General features: G+C 41.2%; 1 protein-coding gene across 1 annotated transcript in view; it reads right to left on the bottom strand.

Annotated features, from left to right (window-relative positions):
• Nucleotides 1–14,121: 14,121 nt before the first annotated feature.
• Nucleotides 14,122–17,693, bottom strand: part of ELOVL4 (ELOVL fatty acid elongase 4) — a 31,045-nt gene continuing 27,473 nt past the window's right edge. The window contains exons 5-6 of the mRNA XM_010565753.1: nucleotides 15,530–15,657; nucleotides 14,122–15,033 (exon numbers count right to left, since the gene is read on the bottom strand). Coding sequence (XP_010564055.1) covers nucleotides 14,758–15,033; nucleotides 15,530–15,657 — 404 coding nt within the window. The 3' untranslated portion in view covers nucleotides 14,122–14,757. The remainder of the gene's footprint in view (nucleotides 15,034–15,529; nucleotides 15,658–17,693) is intronic.

The raw sequence follows: 17,693 nt of genomic DNA, 5'->3' as shown, positions 1-17,693 counted from the left end.
GCTCCAAGACAGACCCACCACTGGCCCAAGGCTAAACCCATCAGCGATGGTGGTAGTGCCTCTGGGAGAACAGATTTAAGAAGGGGAAAAAAACCTGCACAATTGTAGCTGGAGAAGAGAGGAGTGAGAAGATGTGAGAGAACCAGCCCTGCAGACCCCCAGGGTCAACCCACCACAATCAGTTTAGCTGTTTGTATGCAAAGCCCTAAAGCCCTTATCAGCTGCACGAGAACAACTCTTCATTAGCTTTGATTATGTCTGAGCCACAAGAGGGAGATTTTTATAATGTCACAGAACTGCTGCATCTTGCCACTCCAGAGCACATAAAGTACAATGCTGGTGATCAGCTGGTTTTATGGAGGTTTTACACACGTATTTTATCACCCTCTAATGAAGACTAATGATGTGACTGTACCACAACCAGCAACAAAAAATGCTACAAATAGAAATCGTTCCAATGTTTGAAATGCCAGCAACAGCTTGGGGATGAGGCTGGCGGCTCCCCCCGAAAGACTCACCCCCTCGCCGGGGTCTGACCCCTTCCCCTGCTCCCAGGGGTGGGCATCCCGGCAGGGGCAGCCGTCCCTCTCGGCTCTACCTGCTCTTTTTGTTTCCCAGTTCCCAGCCTAACCCTCCCCTCATGCCCATTACTTATGGAAAGGATTGACCAATCCAGCTCCTGCCGCAGAAGTGCTGGCTAAGGTGGGAAAAGATGCCAAAACCTCAGAAAGCAACACGGAAAGACGAGCAGGTTCGGTCTTGGTGTCGCCCAGGCTGCCTCTGAAGAGCGTTGGCTGCGCAAGGCAGGCCTGCCCCTCGCCTGCTGACAGCCCTGCGTTATCTCCCCTGCCATCCTTCCCATCGGCTCATTTTGCTTGGCTCTACCGGTGACTCAGTCTATTAAATGGGCGTCATATTTTATTACAAACCTGAGCTGACTAATTACATGCTGTTAGGCAAAAAAATGCAGGGCAGCTGTTAAGGGGGGGTGTGATGCAATGGAGGTGCAAACAGAAAAGTTGTCACTTCTGGAAAGGAAAAGAAAGGGATTAAGGAGCTAAACGTAACCAGAAGAGCTGCTTTGCCAAGTGGATCAGTCACTGGAGGCATTGGGAAAGCGTGGCCGCACAGCCCTGCTGCCGTGGGAATCGCTGCCCACCCACCACGCCAGCACCCTACCGTTCCCCTGGCAGGGCTGGAGAGCTGCGGAGCTCCTTGTTCCTCTTAAAAAGTAGGCATTGCCATCTGTGCTAATTAAAAAAAAAAAAAATGTAATGCTTTTTAGGAAAGATTTTGAAGGTTCTTTGGAATGGTGAGCAGCTGGGCTGGTGGGGGGGAGGGAACCAGCAAAAAAAAGAAGAGGGAGGGTATGGAAGCGTGGTGATCCCTTCCTCTGCCCAGTAGTAAAGCAAGGGGAGGAGGTGCCCGCACCTCGTGGCTTTCTGTTTGGGTCAGCATCCGAAACTCTGCAGCCTAATCAGAAAAGGGCAAGGCACCCCTTGCCCGGGAGAGTTCCCGGCAGCTCGGTGTCTCTGCTGTCGCCCGTGGGGAAGGAGGACACGGCTCCATCCCTTCACGGGGAGCAGTCGCGGGGAAAAGCAAGAGCGAGGTGAGTAAGGCAGGGGAGGAGGGTGACTGCCCGCTGCCAGCCCTGTCTCTTGAGGCGCAGGCTGGGAACGCCTCTCTTTCAAAAGAAGGCTCTGTGAATACACACACATATGCAAAAAAGCCTTTTAAAAACGATGTGAAAATTTTGGGTCCAAGGCAAAGACTAAGTGGTGTGGTTTAAGAAGCCGGGAACATCAGTAGACAAGCGCATGAATCATTCGAGCGGCCTTTTGCAAAGGGGAAGGCGGCAGGTATCACACTGAAATTACCACGGGTGGCAGCTCACACCCTTTGAAGAGCTGGCTATGCCAATTTATTTTTTGCTATGTGTGTTTGTTGCTTGTGCTTGTGGAAACAAACACTTCTGCTTGCTCTGTAAAACAGGCTGTCTCTTCGGTACTTGAGCTGGCACATCCCTGTGTGGTGGGTTGACCCTGGCTGGACCAAAGCCGCTCTATCGCTCCCCTCCTCAGCTGGGCAGGGGAGAGAAAATATAATGAAAGGCTCTCGTGGGTTGAGATAAGGACAGAGAGATCACTCACTAATTACCATCACAGGCAAAGCAGACTCAACTTGGGGAAATTAATTTATTGCCCATTAATATGATAATGAGAAATAAAACCAAATCTTAAAAACATCTTGTCCCCTGCTCCACTGTGGGGTCTCTCCCACAGGAGACAGTCCTCCATGAACTTCTCCAATGTGGGTCCTTCCCACGGACTGCAGTTCTTCACGAACTGCTCCAGCGTGGGTCCTTTCCCCGGGCTGCAGTCCTTCAGGCACAGCCTGCTCCAGCGTGGGTCCCCCCATGGGGTCACAAGTCCTCCCAGAAAACCTGCTCCAGTGTGGGCTCCTCTCTCCATGGGGCCGCAGGTCCTGCCAGGAGCCTGCTCCAGCGTGGGCTTCCCACAGGGTCACAGCCTCCTTCGGGCATCCCCCTGCTCCGGTGTGGGGTCCTCTCTCCCCAGGCTGCAGGTGGAGATCTGCTGCCCCGTGGACCTCCCTGGGCTGCAGGGGGACAGCCTGCCTCACCATGGTCTTCATCACCACGGGCTGCAGGGGAATCTCAGCTCCGGTGCCTGGAACACCTCCTGCCCTCCTTCTGCACTGACCTGGGGGTCTGCAGGGCTGGTGCTCTCACACCTTCTCACTCCTCTCTCCGGCTGCAGTTTCTGTTCTGCAGCAGCTTTTCCCCCTTCCTAAATCTGTTCTCCCAGAGGCGCTACCCCCATCGCTGATGGGCTCGGCCTTGGCCAGCGGTGGGTCCGTCCTGGAGCCGGCTGGTGTTGGCTCTGTCAGACATGGGGGAAGCTTCCAGCACCTTCTCACAGAAGCCACCCCTGTAGCCTCCCCCCACTACCGAAACCTTGCCACACAAACCCAATACACTGATGAATCTGGGACTGCTCACGAGTAACACCAGGAAGAGATTGGGGGTTTTACAATTTACTTTGCAAGAGCTGCAGAAAAATACAGCAGCAGCAGATTAGTTTAATTTTTACATTAGAAATAGAGAAATAGCCTGTTTAGACTCAACATAAGATAAAATACATGCACCTTCAAAACAAAAGTGAAAAGCGCAACATGATAATTTCAGTAACATGGGTGTCTGGGTGTGTATATCTAGACACACCTAGCAAAAGTAAACACTCTGATTTTATGGTTAACACAACTGCTGCTGTGTTAGAAGCTTTTTAAGCAATTTCAAGCAATTACAAATATTTCTATATGACTGTTTTTCGGCTGTTTGTTAGAAAATGCTTATCTAAAAAACTTTTATGATGTAAGCTAATTACATCCCAAATTAAAAAGATTTTATTATTCGTGAACAAGGTACCGGGGATTTGGCATTTGCTTTCAGCATTCAGCGAAATTCCTATTTAATGCTGCGCAAACTAATTTGGTTTTTTATCGGAGACCAGAAACTGCAAGAGTTGTGACGGTACAAATCGCGCGTTGCAGGATATCCACTGCACGTGAAGATCCAGGCTGCTCTGGGGACGGGCAGGAGAGCAAAAGTTCTGCCAGTTTTCGGTGTTTCTCCGTACCACTGTGCCCCGGGAGGCAGCAGTGACCTGGGGACCTCATTTCCAGCCCCTCGGCACGGTAAATCCTGCGCAGAGCTTGCAGACGCAGCAGCAGCCGTGTGTTGGCCTGCCACGGCTGCGGAAGGAACAGGATCAAAGGAGAGAGTCATCCTTACCCAAGTTCTTGCAAGTCTTGTTTCTGGTTCTTTACCAAGTATTCCAACCACTTCATAAATGCCTTTTTTTTTTATTAGAAAAAAAATATTAAGAAAGAGCTAGCACTAATACAAATTACCTATCCCGCTTTTTATTATTGAATAATCTCCTGACTTTATAGCGCTGCCAGGAGGGATAACGCTATTGTTAAGGCATGACACCACACTGCAGAAAGGGTGTCTGCTCAAAACTTGTTCAGTCCTCTCTCATCCTTGCCTGTAGCCACTGGAAAACATACAAACCACCTGCAGTTAAACAGCACGGTAGCCATTCCAGGTAAAGTCTAGGTCTTCTCTTTTGGTCTCCTTTCCCTGTCAAGGGAAAAAAATACCCCAAAGCTGAACACCTGAGAGTGGTCTTTTACTGACGTTGAGAAGCTCCTGAAAGAGCAGCTTTTGCTTTTGGCGGTAGGTGGACACCAGAAAAGCCACTTTAAGATTGCCCATCAGTTAAAGTTTTAAAGCCAAGGAGGTGGAGCTGCAGAAACGCCCTACCTATTGATGCCAGAACATTATTTAGCTCTTCCTTAGAGAACATCAGCAGTTAGGAAAGGCTCCAAGTTTTCCTAAGGAAACACTGTAGTGAAATGCGTCACCCAGCTGGCTCTGCCTTCCCCACCACTCACCTGTACCCGTCCCTGCGTAGTGTCATCTGGTAACAGCTCGCACGTTGTGCGAAACCTGCTAAATCCAAGTGCCACCTAGAAAATGTTTTGTAAGTGGATGCAGTTGCCAGCTACGGGAATTTTCACCTTCCCCACTAAACTACCTGGAGCCGAAATTCAACACCTGCTATTTTTATTTATTTACTTATTTAAATTGCTGTTTGGTCAGTCCAGTAAGTCCCAACCCAAGAAATAGGAATTACCAGGGATGAGAAAATTTTAATTTTAAAAGGGGGCCAGGGCCAAATATTCCTATGATTTCTAATTCTTTCACTGTCCACAGGATGCCAGGGCCATCCCACTGGGCATGTATGGAGTCCTCCTTGCCAACATAAAATGCTTCTTCTGCTCCAGAAATTCCAGCTTCAGGAACTGAAATTCTGGCTCAAACATTCAGACTGCATTATAACAGCTGAAAAAAGAAACCAAGAAATACAATTAGCCCACCCCCCATCTCTGAGTGGATCATTAACCTCTTTTCTAAAGCATTCTTCACGACTGTAAAGGCTATTTTATCTAAGCAACGAAGAGAAACAGGTTCCAGCTGGGACTTTAAAACCTGATACTGATTTTCCTAAAATAAGTAGCATTAGTAAGCAATAATGAGGGCATTTCTTAATTTGGTTGCTTCTGCTACTAAAATAGCAGAGGGCACAAAAAAGAACAGTAAGTAATAACCTCAGTGAGCACAGGGATTTTTTTCTTTACCTTGTTCCTCAATGCTGAAGAAAGAGATGACAAAGTTGTGTTAAATGTAATGACTTTTAAAAATTATTCCTGGTTCCTAAACATAGCTTTTGCAGCTAACAATGGCACATATCTCTATGTCCTGGCCTAGCCACAGTGCTGGAAAAAATGCTGTTGACTACATCTACTTTCTGACAGATTATGGAATTCTGTTAAAATTCATAATTCAGATCCAGAATACGCTGCTCACCAGGTCATAACAATGTTGATGGCTAATCTTGGTGTCTAGCATTATGCTTACAAAGGGAGTTTTGCTCAGTGAAGGAGCTACTGTACAGCGTTCTGTGCCTGGTCTAACAAACAAAAAACCCCCTGCATTACCTGAAGATGTTATGCTGCCAAAATTGCTACACCAAAATTTAAATTGAGAACCCCAAACCACTTGTCCGGCTAAAACAACATGTTATTTTCAGCATCTTTGCAATTCAACAGCAAGCAAACCACTAACGCTTTGTGCATGGTTGTAACCCAGCGCATGCTCCTACCCTCCCTGAAAAACATGCACCAAGACATGACGTGAAGAAAATACCAAGAATATTTTGGTCAGATTAAAATACCCACATAGGCTCCAGTCAGTTGTTAAAACTCCAAACAAAACACACTGCAGACAAAGTAAATTAATTCCTTCTACTTAACGCATCACTTCCTAGAGATGCCGAGCAGCCATTTTCTAACACTTGCAATGAACCGCTGAGAGCCCAGTGCTGCTCCCTGGTAGCCAGCGTGCAGGACCAGAGGCTCATAAGGTCAAAGACTCAAGGTGCTGAAAGAATGAGAAATTGCCTCAAACAGGTGCCAAAACTGAGCTGAACCCTACTTTTGCGAGGCAACATGTGAGTCTATGAAAAAAAAAAAAATACAGGCTTGCTTAATTTAGAATTCAAACTGTCGTCCTAAGGGTTCAGTTCAAGGATTTTAGTAAATCAGTACCTCTATAGCTTTCAACAGGCTTTAGACAACACTGCCAGGTCCAAGAGATTTATAGACCTGTGAGACAGACAACTTATGCCGACTGCTTACCATTACGGTACTGCAGGTGTATTCCGTAGTGCTGGTGCAACCAGAGGCGTTCAGGAGAGTTTGAGCTACAAGCGTTGCACGTACACTCTCATATCTGATCCTTATCAAAAGCAGATTTAATAAAGTCAGAAAGCAAGAAAAAACCCCTGCCCATGCACTGGTCTGCAGCACAAAGCAGGTTTTTCTCATAAGGAATCTGCCACAGCCAACACTGTGTAAGTTCAAAACACATTGCCACTTCTCCTAGTGTTTTACTAAAGTAGTTATACCTTCATTGTAAAGTCCTTTTAAAAAAAATCTAAATGGAGAATAAAGGTTTTGGTACTTATTTTTCTATTATTCTCTGAATATCTTAGTGTGCAATGTGAGGTCTACACAGTAAGCGAGCTCTTATAAATTCTGTTAGCACCACAGAGTGTCCTTAGCTAGTGAAAATTCTCACTAAGTGAAACTTCACCTGGAGAGCATCAAAAAGTCAGGATGAGAATTTTTACCCATGCAAGAAAATATTTGTACTAGGGACCTGATTTTGAAACAAAAAACAAAAGTCAGATTTATATAAAAATCCATTTTTTTATTAAACTCTGATCACAGAAGAGAATAGCTCAGTATAAAATCTCTAACAAAGTGATTTTATAGCGCAGTAAACTCTCCATCTCTTGCAGCCATAAGCTCTGGTTATGAGTGTACAATACGCCTTTGTATCATAGAATACAAAACTGGACTTTGTCCTTGTAGGCCCGTATTTGTTAAGCAGGAAGACAAAAATTAATAAAAGCTGTTCCTTTTTCTAGCTTATCGCATCCAGAACACCCAGTTTTGTAGTGATGCCTTGAGACCATTATGTGCGAAATACTCTTACTACTCAACCTGCTCAGGCTGCGCGGCTGCTGTTTGGGATTTCAGACAATATGAGAAGTCATGTCAAAAGCCCCAGTGACAAATCACAGCAGTAAATTATTTCCTGAACACACATGGCAATCTTCATCCAAGGAGCCACCCCAGCAGAGCAGAAAGGCACGCACAGCAGTTAGAGAGAGCAAAGGGGAAAAAAGGGGAAGTTTTCAGTAAAAAGCTAGCTACTACATAAAGCCTCATTTTCTGAATAAATCCTAAAAGGTGGTGGCAGCTTTAAATTTTTTTTCCTATTTAACTGGAGTATTTCCAGCACATTTGGTTTCTGTCAAGCAACTGAGAACCAAAAAGCATGCTAGGCTCTCTACAAGTACTGAATCCAGAGCCATATTTACTTCAAACTCCGTACCTCAAGCTGTCAGCAAACATTCAAGCAAGTTTGTTATTTTGAGAGTAGGCAAAACTGCAAAAAAAATTCCTTTTTGGCCCAAGGACTTCTCCTGCCCCTTCTGCCAAACGTGTGGAAACTAGGTCAGACACCAAATCCCAGGTGAGAATCTGCTGTCCAGTGAAGAAGATTCATAGTGGGCTGGATGGATCCAGATTGCTGTTCCCTGTGCCCACGAGCAGCATTTGAGGCGAAGCCAGCGTACCAAGCGATGCCATGGGCTTGAAACCCTTGACTGCACAACACCCCAGCGTCCATTTTAGCATTTTACTACTTGCAACTACTGCAAGATCTTTCAATGAAGTACATCCCACTCTGGAATAATTTAGTAAGCAAGTACCTGACCTGAAGACACATTTACAAAAAAGAAACAAAGCAATAACAGGAGCTCTGCGAAGTAAATTTTTAGCAGTTATATAGCAATTCTCATCTTCCCAGAGCTTTGTGTTGTTGCAAGGAGCATCTCAGAAGCTCTGAAGATTATTAATCAGAAAATACAGAGTAAATATTAATTATTTGTGAGTCCTGCCAATACAGGACTACAATGTTTGTCATTACTTCCACTACAAGCATTTGTGCTTAGATAAATAGCTCGCTCTATTGCAATTTAAGACAAAGCAATTTTTATGTACTCCAGAATGTACTTATGCACAAGTACACTACTTGTATACTGTTACAGCATCTATAAATAATAAATACACAGAAGTAACAGTTATAGAGTAGTCATCTAACTCCTACAACATCTAGAGGCAAGGGCAAAACTAGAGAAGCAACTACTCCATGTTCTCCAGCTTTTGGCCCAAGTTATTTCTCATATTTCTCTAGTTTTCTCCCATAAACACATTCCAGAAGATACCAGCATAAAGGTGGTTTTCTCATGAAATACATTTAAGATGATACCACTGCAAGAATAACAGTTCTCAATCTAAAGATAAGGACAGACATTTATCTTTGAATAATTTCAAGAATCAAAGATTTCTTCCCATTTAGCAGACTAAAACCTACCTGATATTGATTTGACAGATAGCAGTGATGCCTTACGAGCTCGTATATATTCCCACACATTGAATCAAAAGGCAAATAGCTTTTTCTCCTCAAAGCTGTACTGACTGTATGGTGCTCTGGCAGGAACTGCCAGCACTGTTTAATGCTATCAGACCAGCGTGCACTGGACAACTGGCACTGTGATGATCAAAAGAGCCATAATCTTGCCCATCAATAAACATCTTTGTAATTAAGTCAAATACGATGTCACTGCCACATCAGGCAATCAACAGAAAAGTGTGTGTGCATTTGTTAGGCTATCTAGAAGTCCCAAGCATAAAAAGACGCTGAAAGGCACTAAGTCCATAGAAAGTATTGCCTTCAAAACTGACTTTGAGTACATGCTTCATTTATTTGCATCCAAGACTACAGCCTGCATTCACCCACTCTCTTGTGGGAACTCCAGTGCTTTGAGCCAAGCAAGCAAGCAGGTCATAAAACCTTTCCCCCAACCCCAATTTCCTGGACATTAAGCAGCAAGTGATATAATAAAGAAAACCCAACATGCAAAACAGAGGATCCAGTCTATTCTATCCAATCATCTGATGAATCTAACTTGATCACGTGTGCTTATTTTTAATTACTGGTGGGGATTAAGTATTATGGAAAAGATGTCCGGACAGGGTGCCTACCACCAGCATGGGTTAATCATCTAGGGACAAATCCTGCTCTGAACACTTGGTGTATTTTCTGATTCCAGGGAGGGTGTAAGCAATGGATTGAAGCAACAGCTGCAAATTATGCAAGAGATAATTGTCCACACCATATTTTGCTATGATGGCAGACTTGATTCTCTACTAGCTGACATCCGCAGTAGCTATTCACACTTAGGTGCTAGGAGTGCAACATGGGTGCAACTCGGTATTATAAGGTTGATTACAGTGATCATACCTGGTGCACTGGCTAGGAAGGAACTTATTGTAAAACAGCAACATGTAACCATGAATTACACCTACTGCCAGAAGTGCTCCAGATTCTCTGGGATGAGACATCACATTAACACAATGTGGTACCCAGCAAAAACTAAACCACGTGGCCAGTTGTATTCCTAACTGTTAATACTTCCAAGACAAAACAATCTGGAGCCTTGTGTAAAGCGTGCAGAGTCTCTTACCACCACCTTCTCAAAACAGATGATTGATTGAGACAGTTTATTAGCTAGAACCATTATTGGACCAAATCTGACGCTGTTACATGTGCTGTACAGCCAGAGTATATCCCAGGAGACTTGTTTTTTAAGTGGACATCCTATTTTCAGTCAGCTCCCGAAGGATGACTTCAAAGACACTAGACTACCATTTTGAGGCAATATCCAAAATTAGAAAGTACTCATAACCTTAAAATGGGAGGATGTGCCACAAAAATGTTTTTCTCAAACTTTTGGGCACTATAACAGATTACATCAACACAACCTGCGCAACACAGTAAAATCAGCAAGCATCCTGAAGCAAGATGGGACACAGAAGAATATTCTACGGAATGTATAAAACCAAACTCAAACAGCACGAAAAAAGTAATGTTTATTTTTATTGTTTACAAAAGCATGAACACCTTATGCAAAAGCAGCATTCTGAACCATACATTTCCCTCATCCTCCTGGGGTATTGGCAGAAAGCAAGTATTTTCTCTGTTCTTTAGGGTTAAACGTACTCTTCTGAGGTAAATGGGAGACACCCCACTGATCTCCATGGAGCTCCGACTGCTTACGTTAGCAAAGAGGCCAACTCATAAAACCATGACGCAATGAGATGTCATATGGGTGACTTGCTTTAGGTGCCGAATTAGATTAGTCTGTGCTTCTAACCAAGACAAATACACTATCCAGATACTTAATAAGCTCCCCATTCTCTTCAATTTTAACTGAAACAGATCTAATTTTAAATACCTGTTTAAACATTATGAGTCTCATCCCACACTAACTTCATGCAAGGTTTAACTTTATGCACCATAAACAATTTTACTCAAGTTTTTATGAAATAGCAAGTGTGCTCATAAGCTATTTAAGGAGTGAGACCTTTCAGCACAATAGCTATTTACTCCTTTCTTACCTGCCTCCCCAGCACATGAAGGTCAAGTGCTTACTCTGAAGAAACGTGCCCTAAGGTTAACCTAAAAAAAAAAAATGTGCAGCATTTTTATTTTGCCTTCATCTTTTTCTCCTGATCTGGAGCTGGAAGTAGTTAATGGTCATATAATCAAATAGGCCATGCTTTTGAACCTACAGAGAAACATTTACTTATTTATTTATTAAAAAAGCATTTTGTTAAACAGAGAATTTGATCATAATGACTTCAAAGACTTACCTGGAGCAAGTTACTCCTATTGTTTCTTAAAATAATCCCTACTATAAAACAGCATAATTCCTCAGCTCCTCTGAGTTGAGGTCCCTCCCCTTAGAATCTATAATTGATGCCTCAAAATATGTATTACACTGGGAGAAATGGCTCTGGCTTGTCTGCCATCCTATGTCTAAAATGACTGACAAATACTATTTATGACTGCAAGACCGATATTGGATCTATGGATCAATGAAAACTGCTTCATTGTACTGCTCAAGCTGTAAGAACTGTTCTATTAGCTCCTGCCAACTTCACATTAAAGAAATGTAATTTACTTCAGCTATAGAAAGAACCTGCTAAGAACCCATATATATATATACACACACATACACTATGTATGTGTACACATACACACACACACACATATAGATAATTTGTGTTTATTTTACACTGACAAAGTACTAAAAGAATCCAACAACTGTCACTGCTAGAGATGAGGCTAAATGAAATGGTATTACTTATATGGCATCAAATAATTATGAGACTCTGGTCCAAGAGCTTCAGAACTGTTAGCAAAAAAGTATCTTTCATTGGCAAAAAAGAAAAGTTCCAAATGGTTTCAATTTCACTTTTAAATAAATTGGAAGCATTTAGAAAAAAAAAAAACCCAAACCAAACCATGCAAAGTAGATATAATTTAAATTTCAGTTCTGCGTACAGCAAACACAAACATTTGTACCTATATTCTATTACTTTCATGGCAAAATTCTGGAGGTGCCTTGGACTTGATGACTTTAATAAATCTGGCAGTATCTCACATGTGCATCATTGCCTCAAATTTTGAAAAAGAAAAAGCCGTACAAGTTCAGCCCTGTATTCTGTGAGTCTGGCTGCATAGTCAGAACCAGAAGTATTGCACTCAAGACCACGCCTACAAAAATGCACATTTAATAAGGCCATTATACTCAAGATCATAATGGGACTCAAGTCACATGAACAATCAAATATATCATAAATAGACCTAGTAAAGCCATATTGCAGAAGATGGACTCAAAACAGCAGTGTTCCAGCAATTTAATAACTGATTTTTTTTTTCCCCATGAAATGCCAATCTCTCAAACTGGTTTTACCCACAGGGGTAAAACATGATGCGTATGTATGCATGCATTCTCACAATGCATTGTTTCATTTTTTCTTAAAAGTTACCAAAAGTTCGAGGGTAGGATTCTACTCAAGTTCTGCCAATAAGGTTCAAGTGGTTATCAACTTTAAGCAGCTTCCATGCATGACAAGGGGAGAGAAGATTTGACTTTCAGTTATTTAAATATCTGCCATCATGCAAGACGTAATTCTTACTTTACAAAGTGTAGCAAAGGCATAATTGAACCTGTACTGGAATACTTCTCAGTATGCCCTTTCAGAGCTAGATCCCATTAAGAGTATCAGTTTATCTGATCTGGCTTACCTAAAGAAAGACAGAGCAAACAACCAATTTAACACAATACAAGGAATGATACAGATTTGCAAGTTAGCTGCCCGCATCCCATGGCAAATAGAAAGAAGCTACCCTTTAATCAAAGTGGGATAAGCTACCTTGAATTTACAGTAGGGTAAGTGTATTCACACAAGCCATCACCTTGGAGTAGCAGGCGTGCTGTAAATCTGCTAGCTTGCTTTGTAGTTATTTGCTCCTTTAGCTATTCCAAGTTACCCAGTCAGCCAGCATTTTGGCTTGGTTAACAGTAGTGGCATCTCTCCAAGAAAGAAGGGTAGACCACTATTGCTCCTCCCCATGCCACACTACCTAAATACAGATTGATGCAAATGCAAAAAGCATCAGTACAAAGGCTGGAAGAATCACAAGACACAGCATATAGGAAACTTAATGGTCACATGCATTACAGTTCAGCAGAGACATTCTTTCACAATCCTATATTCTGCTGTAAAATCCACAGTGGTGGAGATTATGGATGAACTATCTATCTTCCAGCTGAATCAACGCCAGCATTAGGAATTATTTCTTAATATAACAGACTAAATCCAACCTTTTTTTCCCTAGGACCTGTTTTTTGGGTTTAGACAGTTTTTAGTATAGACAAGAGACAAACCTGAGACACAGATGATGTGACCTGTTTGCATATTATAAACAGACAAATGGATAATCAAGATGCAAAAACTATTGAACGTGTCACATACTTTACACCTACAGCTCCACGTACTTTTTTCCTGCAACAATGGTGTCACTTGCCAGATGCAAGTTTGTCACTGACTATGAATATGTTTTTGACAAGAGCTGGGAGGAATGCATTTAGACAGCAACAATGCAGCTCTTGCACTGATAAGCACGGAACACGGGAGTTCGGGATATGGTTTCTAATTCTACTCCTGTCTTACACTCATTGCATGCTGAGGAGCTCAAAACATCTCTCTTAGCAATCACATTATTTGGAAGGAGAATAACTCTTTCCATATTTTCTTCACAAAAGGAGCAATAAGAAGTCCATTGATCTATCACGCAAGATGAAAAGCCATCTAAAAGGCTTCTACTTATTTTAGCAGTTTTGAATAAAAAAAGATTAGCAGAATCACTTTGTCAATTAGGTTGAAAAGTGCAGAGAATATTTCGGGAATAGAGTTCCAGAAGCCCATCTCTGACTTTGATATTAAAATGGTGGCCTGACTACTAGCAATACTTCGGCTGCTAGTGTCTAAATATGAAACCAAAAAAAGCCAAATAGAGTTTTGATGGGTATCAAGCAGTAGCAGCATTTTCAACATTTTGTTTGCTGTATTTAGTACTTTTTAACCAAATTCTCTCTCCCAGTAAAGTGACTGTCTTGTGGTTAGCATGACTAGCCATACACACAGCATTTCTCAATGGAATCACATATTGTTGTTTTCTCTCCACCATATTACCTTACCATTTTCAGTTATCAGTCAGTACCACAGGTTTAATGCAGGTCATGGATAACAAGCAGCAGGCCTACTTTTACTGCTTGCTTCAAACAATGCATTGTTTCATATTTATACATTCTTAAAAATGTTTTCTTCACTTAGTTATATTAAAAGTACCACTCCAAAATTTAAGTTTACAATGAAAAAGGTTATTGATGACTTGACCAAAAAGTACCGCCCCAAATCCCTTTTACTCCCACAGGAAATCATATTTTCTTCTGAATTAGTGTTAACGGATATTTATATTAGAGGACTCCATGTTTCAGAAACCAGTTATTTAATGCTCAATATTCTTTTCAGCAGATGAAGAGGTAGGTATATTTCCACACAAGAAAAAAACCAAACAAACTGTAACAGACACTCAATTAAATCAAGTAATGTCTGAAAAGTCAAACACTGTTCTGACAGCACATAAATGTAAAGTGTCTGAAGATACTCTCCAAGGAGGACAAGAAAAGTTGCGCATTCTGATTAGATAATACGTCATAATTTGAAATTTAATAATTTTCTGGAAAGAAAACACAAGTATCCAAATGCTACTTCCTTCCCCTCCCTCCCCCAAAGAAATGTGGGTGCCAACAAAACTGCCTGTATCAATGGTAGTATTAACTTTTGGACTGCTAAACATGGAATCAACTGCAATTCTTCCATACATTCACCAACACCAGCAGTCTACAAGTTTACACAGAGATCGTATGCATGATAATTACATAATTACAATAGAAATTCAACTTTAGTGTTGTTCTTAAAACAATCCTCATAAATAATGAAAATATCTGTGTTCTAGCTCTTCAGTAACCTAAGGTTAATTGGTACAGATAGTGGTTTTTTCTTCCTTTTATAAACCAAACTGGAGGTTCCTCACTGCCAACAATGGTTAAGGCCTGGATCAAGTTACTCTCCTTTTGCTTTTCCCTTTTTCTGCTTTTTTCCATTTTCCACCACTGCATTATTTTCTGGTTTGCTTACTCCATTTGCAACAGCACCATTTGCTATTTTGCCATTCTTTATGGATTCCTTGGGCAGCTTATATGTCCGATAGTAGAAGTTACCAAACAGGAAAATGAAGGTGACAGCATAGAAAATTACACCCCAGTGCATCCATTTAGGGAAAGGACAATCAATATAAATAGACAAGGCTGTGTGGCCAATAGTCACATGGAACTGCACCTGAAAGACAGAAAATACAGAATCAAAAAGGTCTGAATATATTCTGTAGGTCTGACTGCACCAATGTATACCAATGTATTAAGTTACAAAAACTGCTAAATCGGGAGGTGGTAGGGAAGCTGTATTTGGCTGTCACATCATGCATGAACACATAGGCTTGACCAGGAACATCAAATCTATTGCAGTACCTGGCACCAGTTTTCCGAAATAGGAAAATGAGAAGACATTAAGAGATCTGGATTTTACAGGTTTTTGCAATTCAGTTGAAACAACCAGTAAAGTAGTAGTAGACCTTACTCACATATCTCTTATCTATGCTGCTTTTATTTTGAGAAATGAAATAAATACTTCCACCTCCAGGAAGCATTCTAACTTGAGCTGTGAGTATCAGACAGTGAAGAACTTTTGGAAGGAGCAGCATCTGTTCCAAAGCTCTGCAAATGCAAATCCACTCAGAGACAATACCTTCTGAGATAAAAGGAGAAATTTTACTTACCAGTTGCAGTATGGTCAAGTATCGTTTCCACCACAGGTATTTCTGAAATTTAGGGCCACAGGCAGCTAATCCATAATACATGTACATAATGACATGAATAAATGCATTCATCTGAGCTCCGAAAAAAGCTGTGCAGGAACAGAAGGGAAGATTGTAATGTAATTTTGAAAATGAGAGAGAAGTCTTTTCTAGTATTATTCACGTGGTAGTAAAAATTATAAAGCACAGGACATGCCAGGACTCCATCTCTGAAATATTCGATAGTACAGTATAGACCTGACTGCCAACATGTGCTGACACAGACAGCTGTTCATGCAAGTAGCATGTCACATCTTTCATGGAACTACTTATGCAAAAACTTTTCCTAAGATTTTTGTTGAACAGACATAAATCACATGGAGTCCACATTAGTTATTGTAGTATAACTGCAATTCTTTTGCTAAAGGATTATTAAAAGCTGTATTTGACAATGTAAAATATAAACTATCAGGTTCTGAACTTAAGTCTTCTAAACTGTATTTAAATGTAGAAGGTTCACTTCTCAGCAAGAAGTCAAGAAACTCATGTGGAAGCCTGAATAAATAGGCCAAAAAGTCATACAAAGCAATTGGGCATTGCTGAGTGAGTTTGTCTAAATTGCTCCACTTTAGTTTCCTTGTTTATGACTTAAAATATCCAGCATTCTTAAATGTATAAACACATTGTATAACTTTTTCCAGAATGATCCATGCTGGAAATGAAGATGACAGTTCTCATTTGTATTAAGATCTCTTAGCTCTGTCAAGATTAGCAGCCATTTAACAGAAACAAATTATACCTTGTTAAGGTATTCTTACACTGCCAGAGAGGCTCAAAAAGGCTCTAATGTATAAAATTAGGACAATACAGACAATAACTGCTGACATCAAACAGCTCAGATGCCCATGTGGTCTAGACCCAGTTAGTTATAATAGGGTCTAGTTTATAATAGATCTGTCTATGTAAGCAATGTGCTATCAACTAGAAAACAGAAGAACATAGATCTATCCACATTTATGCAGTAGCACTACATAAATGCAGAAGAGCAACTGTTGCTTTTCCTTTTGCAGGGGCTAGAAACTAAGAGGCAGTGCAAGAACACCAAAACTTGAAATAAATTTGGAAATAGTTGCAACTGTTGTATTGAAAACTGCTGATATTCAGCATGAAAAGTCTGAAAAGGCAACAATGGAGAGGGCATTTTGAGATATCCAGGGTATTTCTAAGTAGGACTACAAGTAAGCATCCAGTCTCCAATAAACTCATTTTATGGGTGCAGTAGCCAACAAAGATCACAAAATGTCTGGTTGAGTACCTGCATCCTGCAGATTACTTGGGCGAAATTCAAGGATAGTCACAGATACTAATTTTAAATATTTCTTCTTTTGAATATAGAGTAATCCCTCAGTACAAAATATCTATAGTAAATGAGACCATAAAACGCCCGGGCAATACATATTAGTGTGGTTTGAAAAAAAAACCCACCCCAAATATTAGTTTGGTGTGGTGTTTACTATATGTTATTTTCAGTGTCTTAAGCCTACAAAGCACATTACAAACAAAACGGTGCTCTTCCTGAAGCCCCAGCTCTGTAGAGCTTATAATTTGAGAGGGACAAAGCAAAACAACAGCAACAAGGGTACAATGCAGGCAAAGGAGGATGTGGCAAGTACAGTGGAATGACGTTCTTTGATCGGGGCTCTAGAATGGAAGCCAGGGGAAAAAAAAGCCTGATAATGAATTATAGACTTGTGTCATTATGAATAGGTTTATTGGCTCACCTTCAAGGGAAGGTTTCAGAATTTTATACATGCCTCTTAATAAAAAAGAAAGCAAACACCAAACTCAGATACAATGCCAAAATAATATCTCCATTAACTTCATTACATTTGCACAGATTGTGGCCCATAATTAGATTTGCAGTTCTCTGTATCTGCAAAAATTAAGTTAGGCAAGACACGTTCATCTTTCTATTTTATACAGAACCAGGATAATTTTGAAGACAGAATTTCAGGCTTGCAATTGGTGCCCATGAGGAAAAAAAAAAAAAAAAAAAGTTTTGCAATTCATTAGATTATTGCCCTGTTATCTTTTCCTCCCCCATGTTTCCCACAGAGGAAGACTGTATGCATTAAAGCTATGGCAC

Source organism: Haliaeetus leucocephalus, unplaced genomic scaffold (genome assembly GCF_000737465.1).
Source record: "Haliaeetus leucocephalus isolate CR32 unplaced genomic scaffold, Haliaeetus_leucocephalus-4.0 Scaffold195, whole genome shotgun sequence".
Taxonomy (NCBI): Eukaryota; Metazoa; Chordata; class Aves; order Accipitriformes; family Accipitridae; genus Haliaeetus; species Haliaeetus leucocephalus.
Note: the sequence above shows the minus strand (reverse complement) of the source record. Positions and strands in the feature narration are given on the sequence as shown.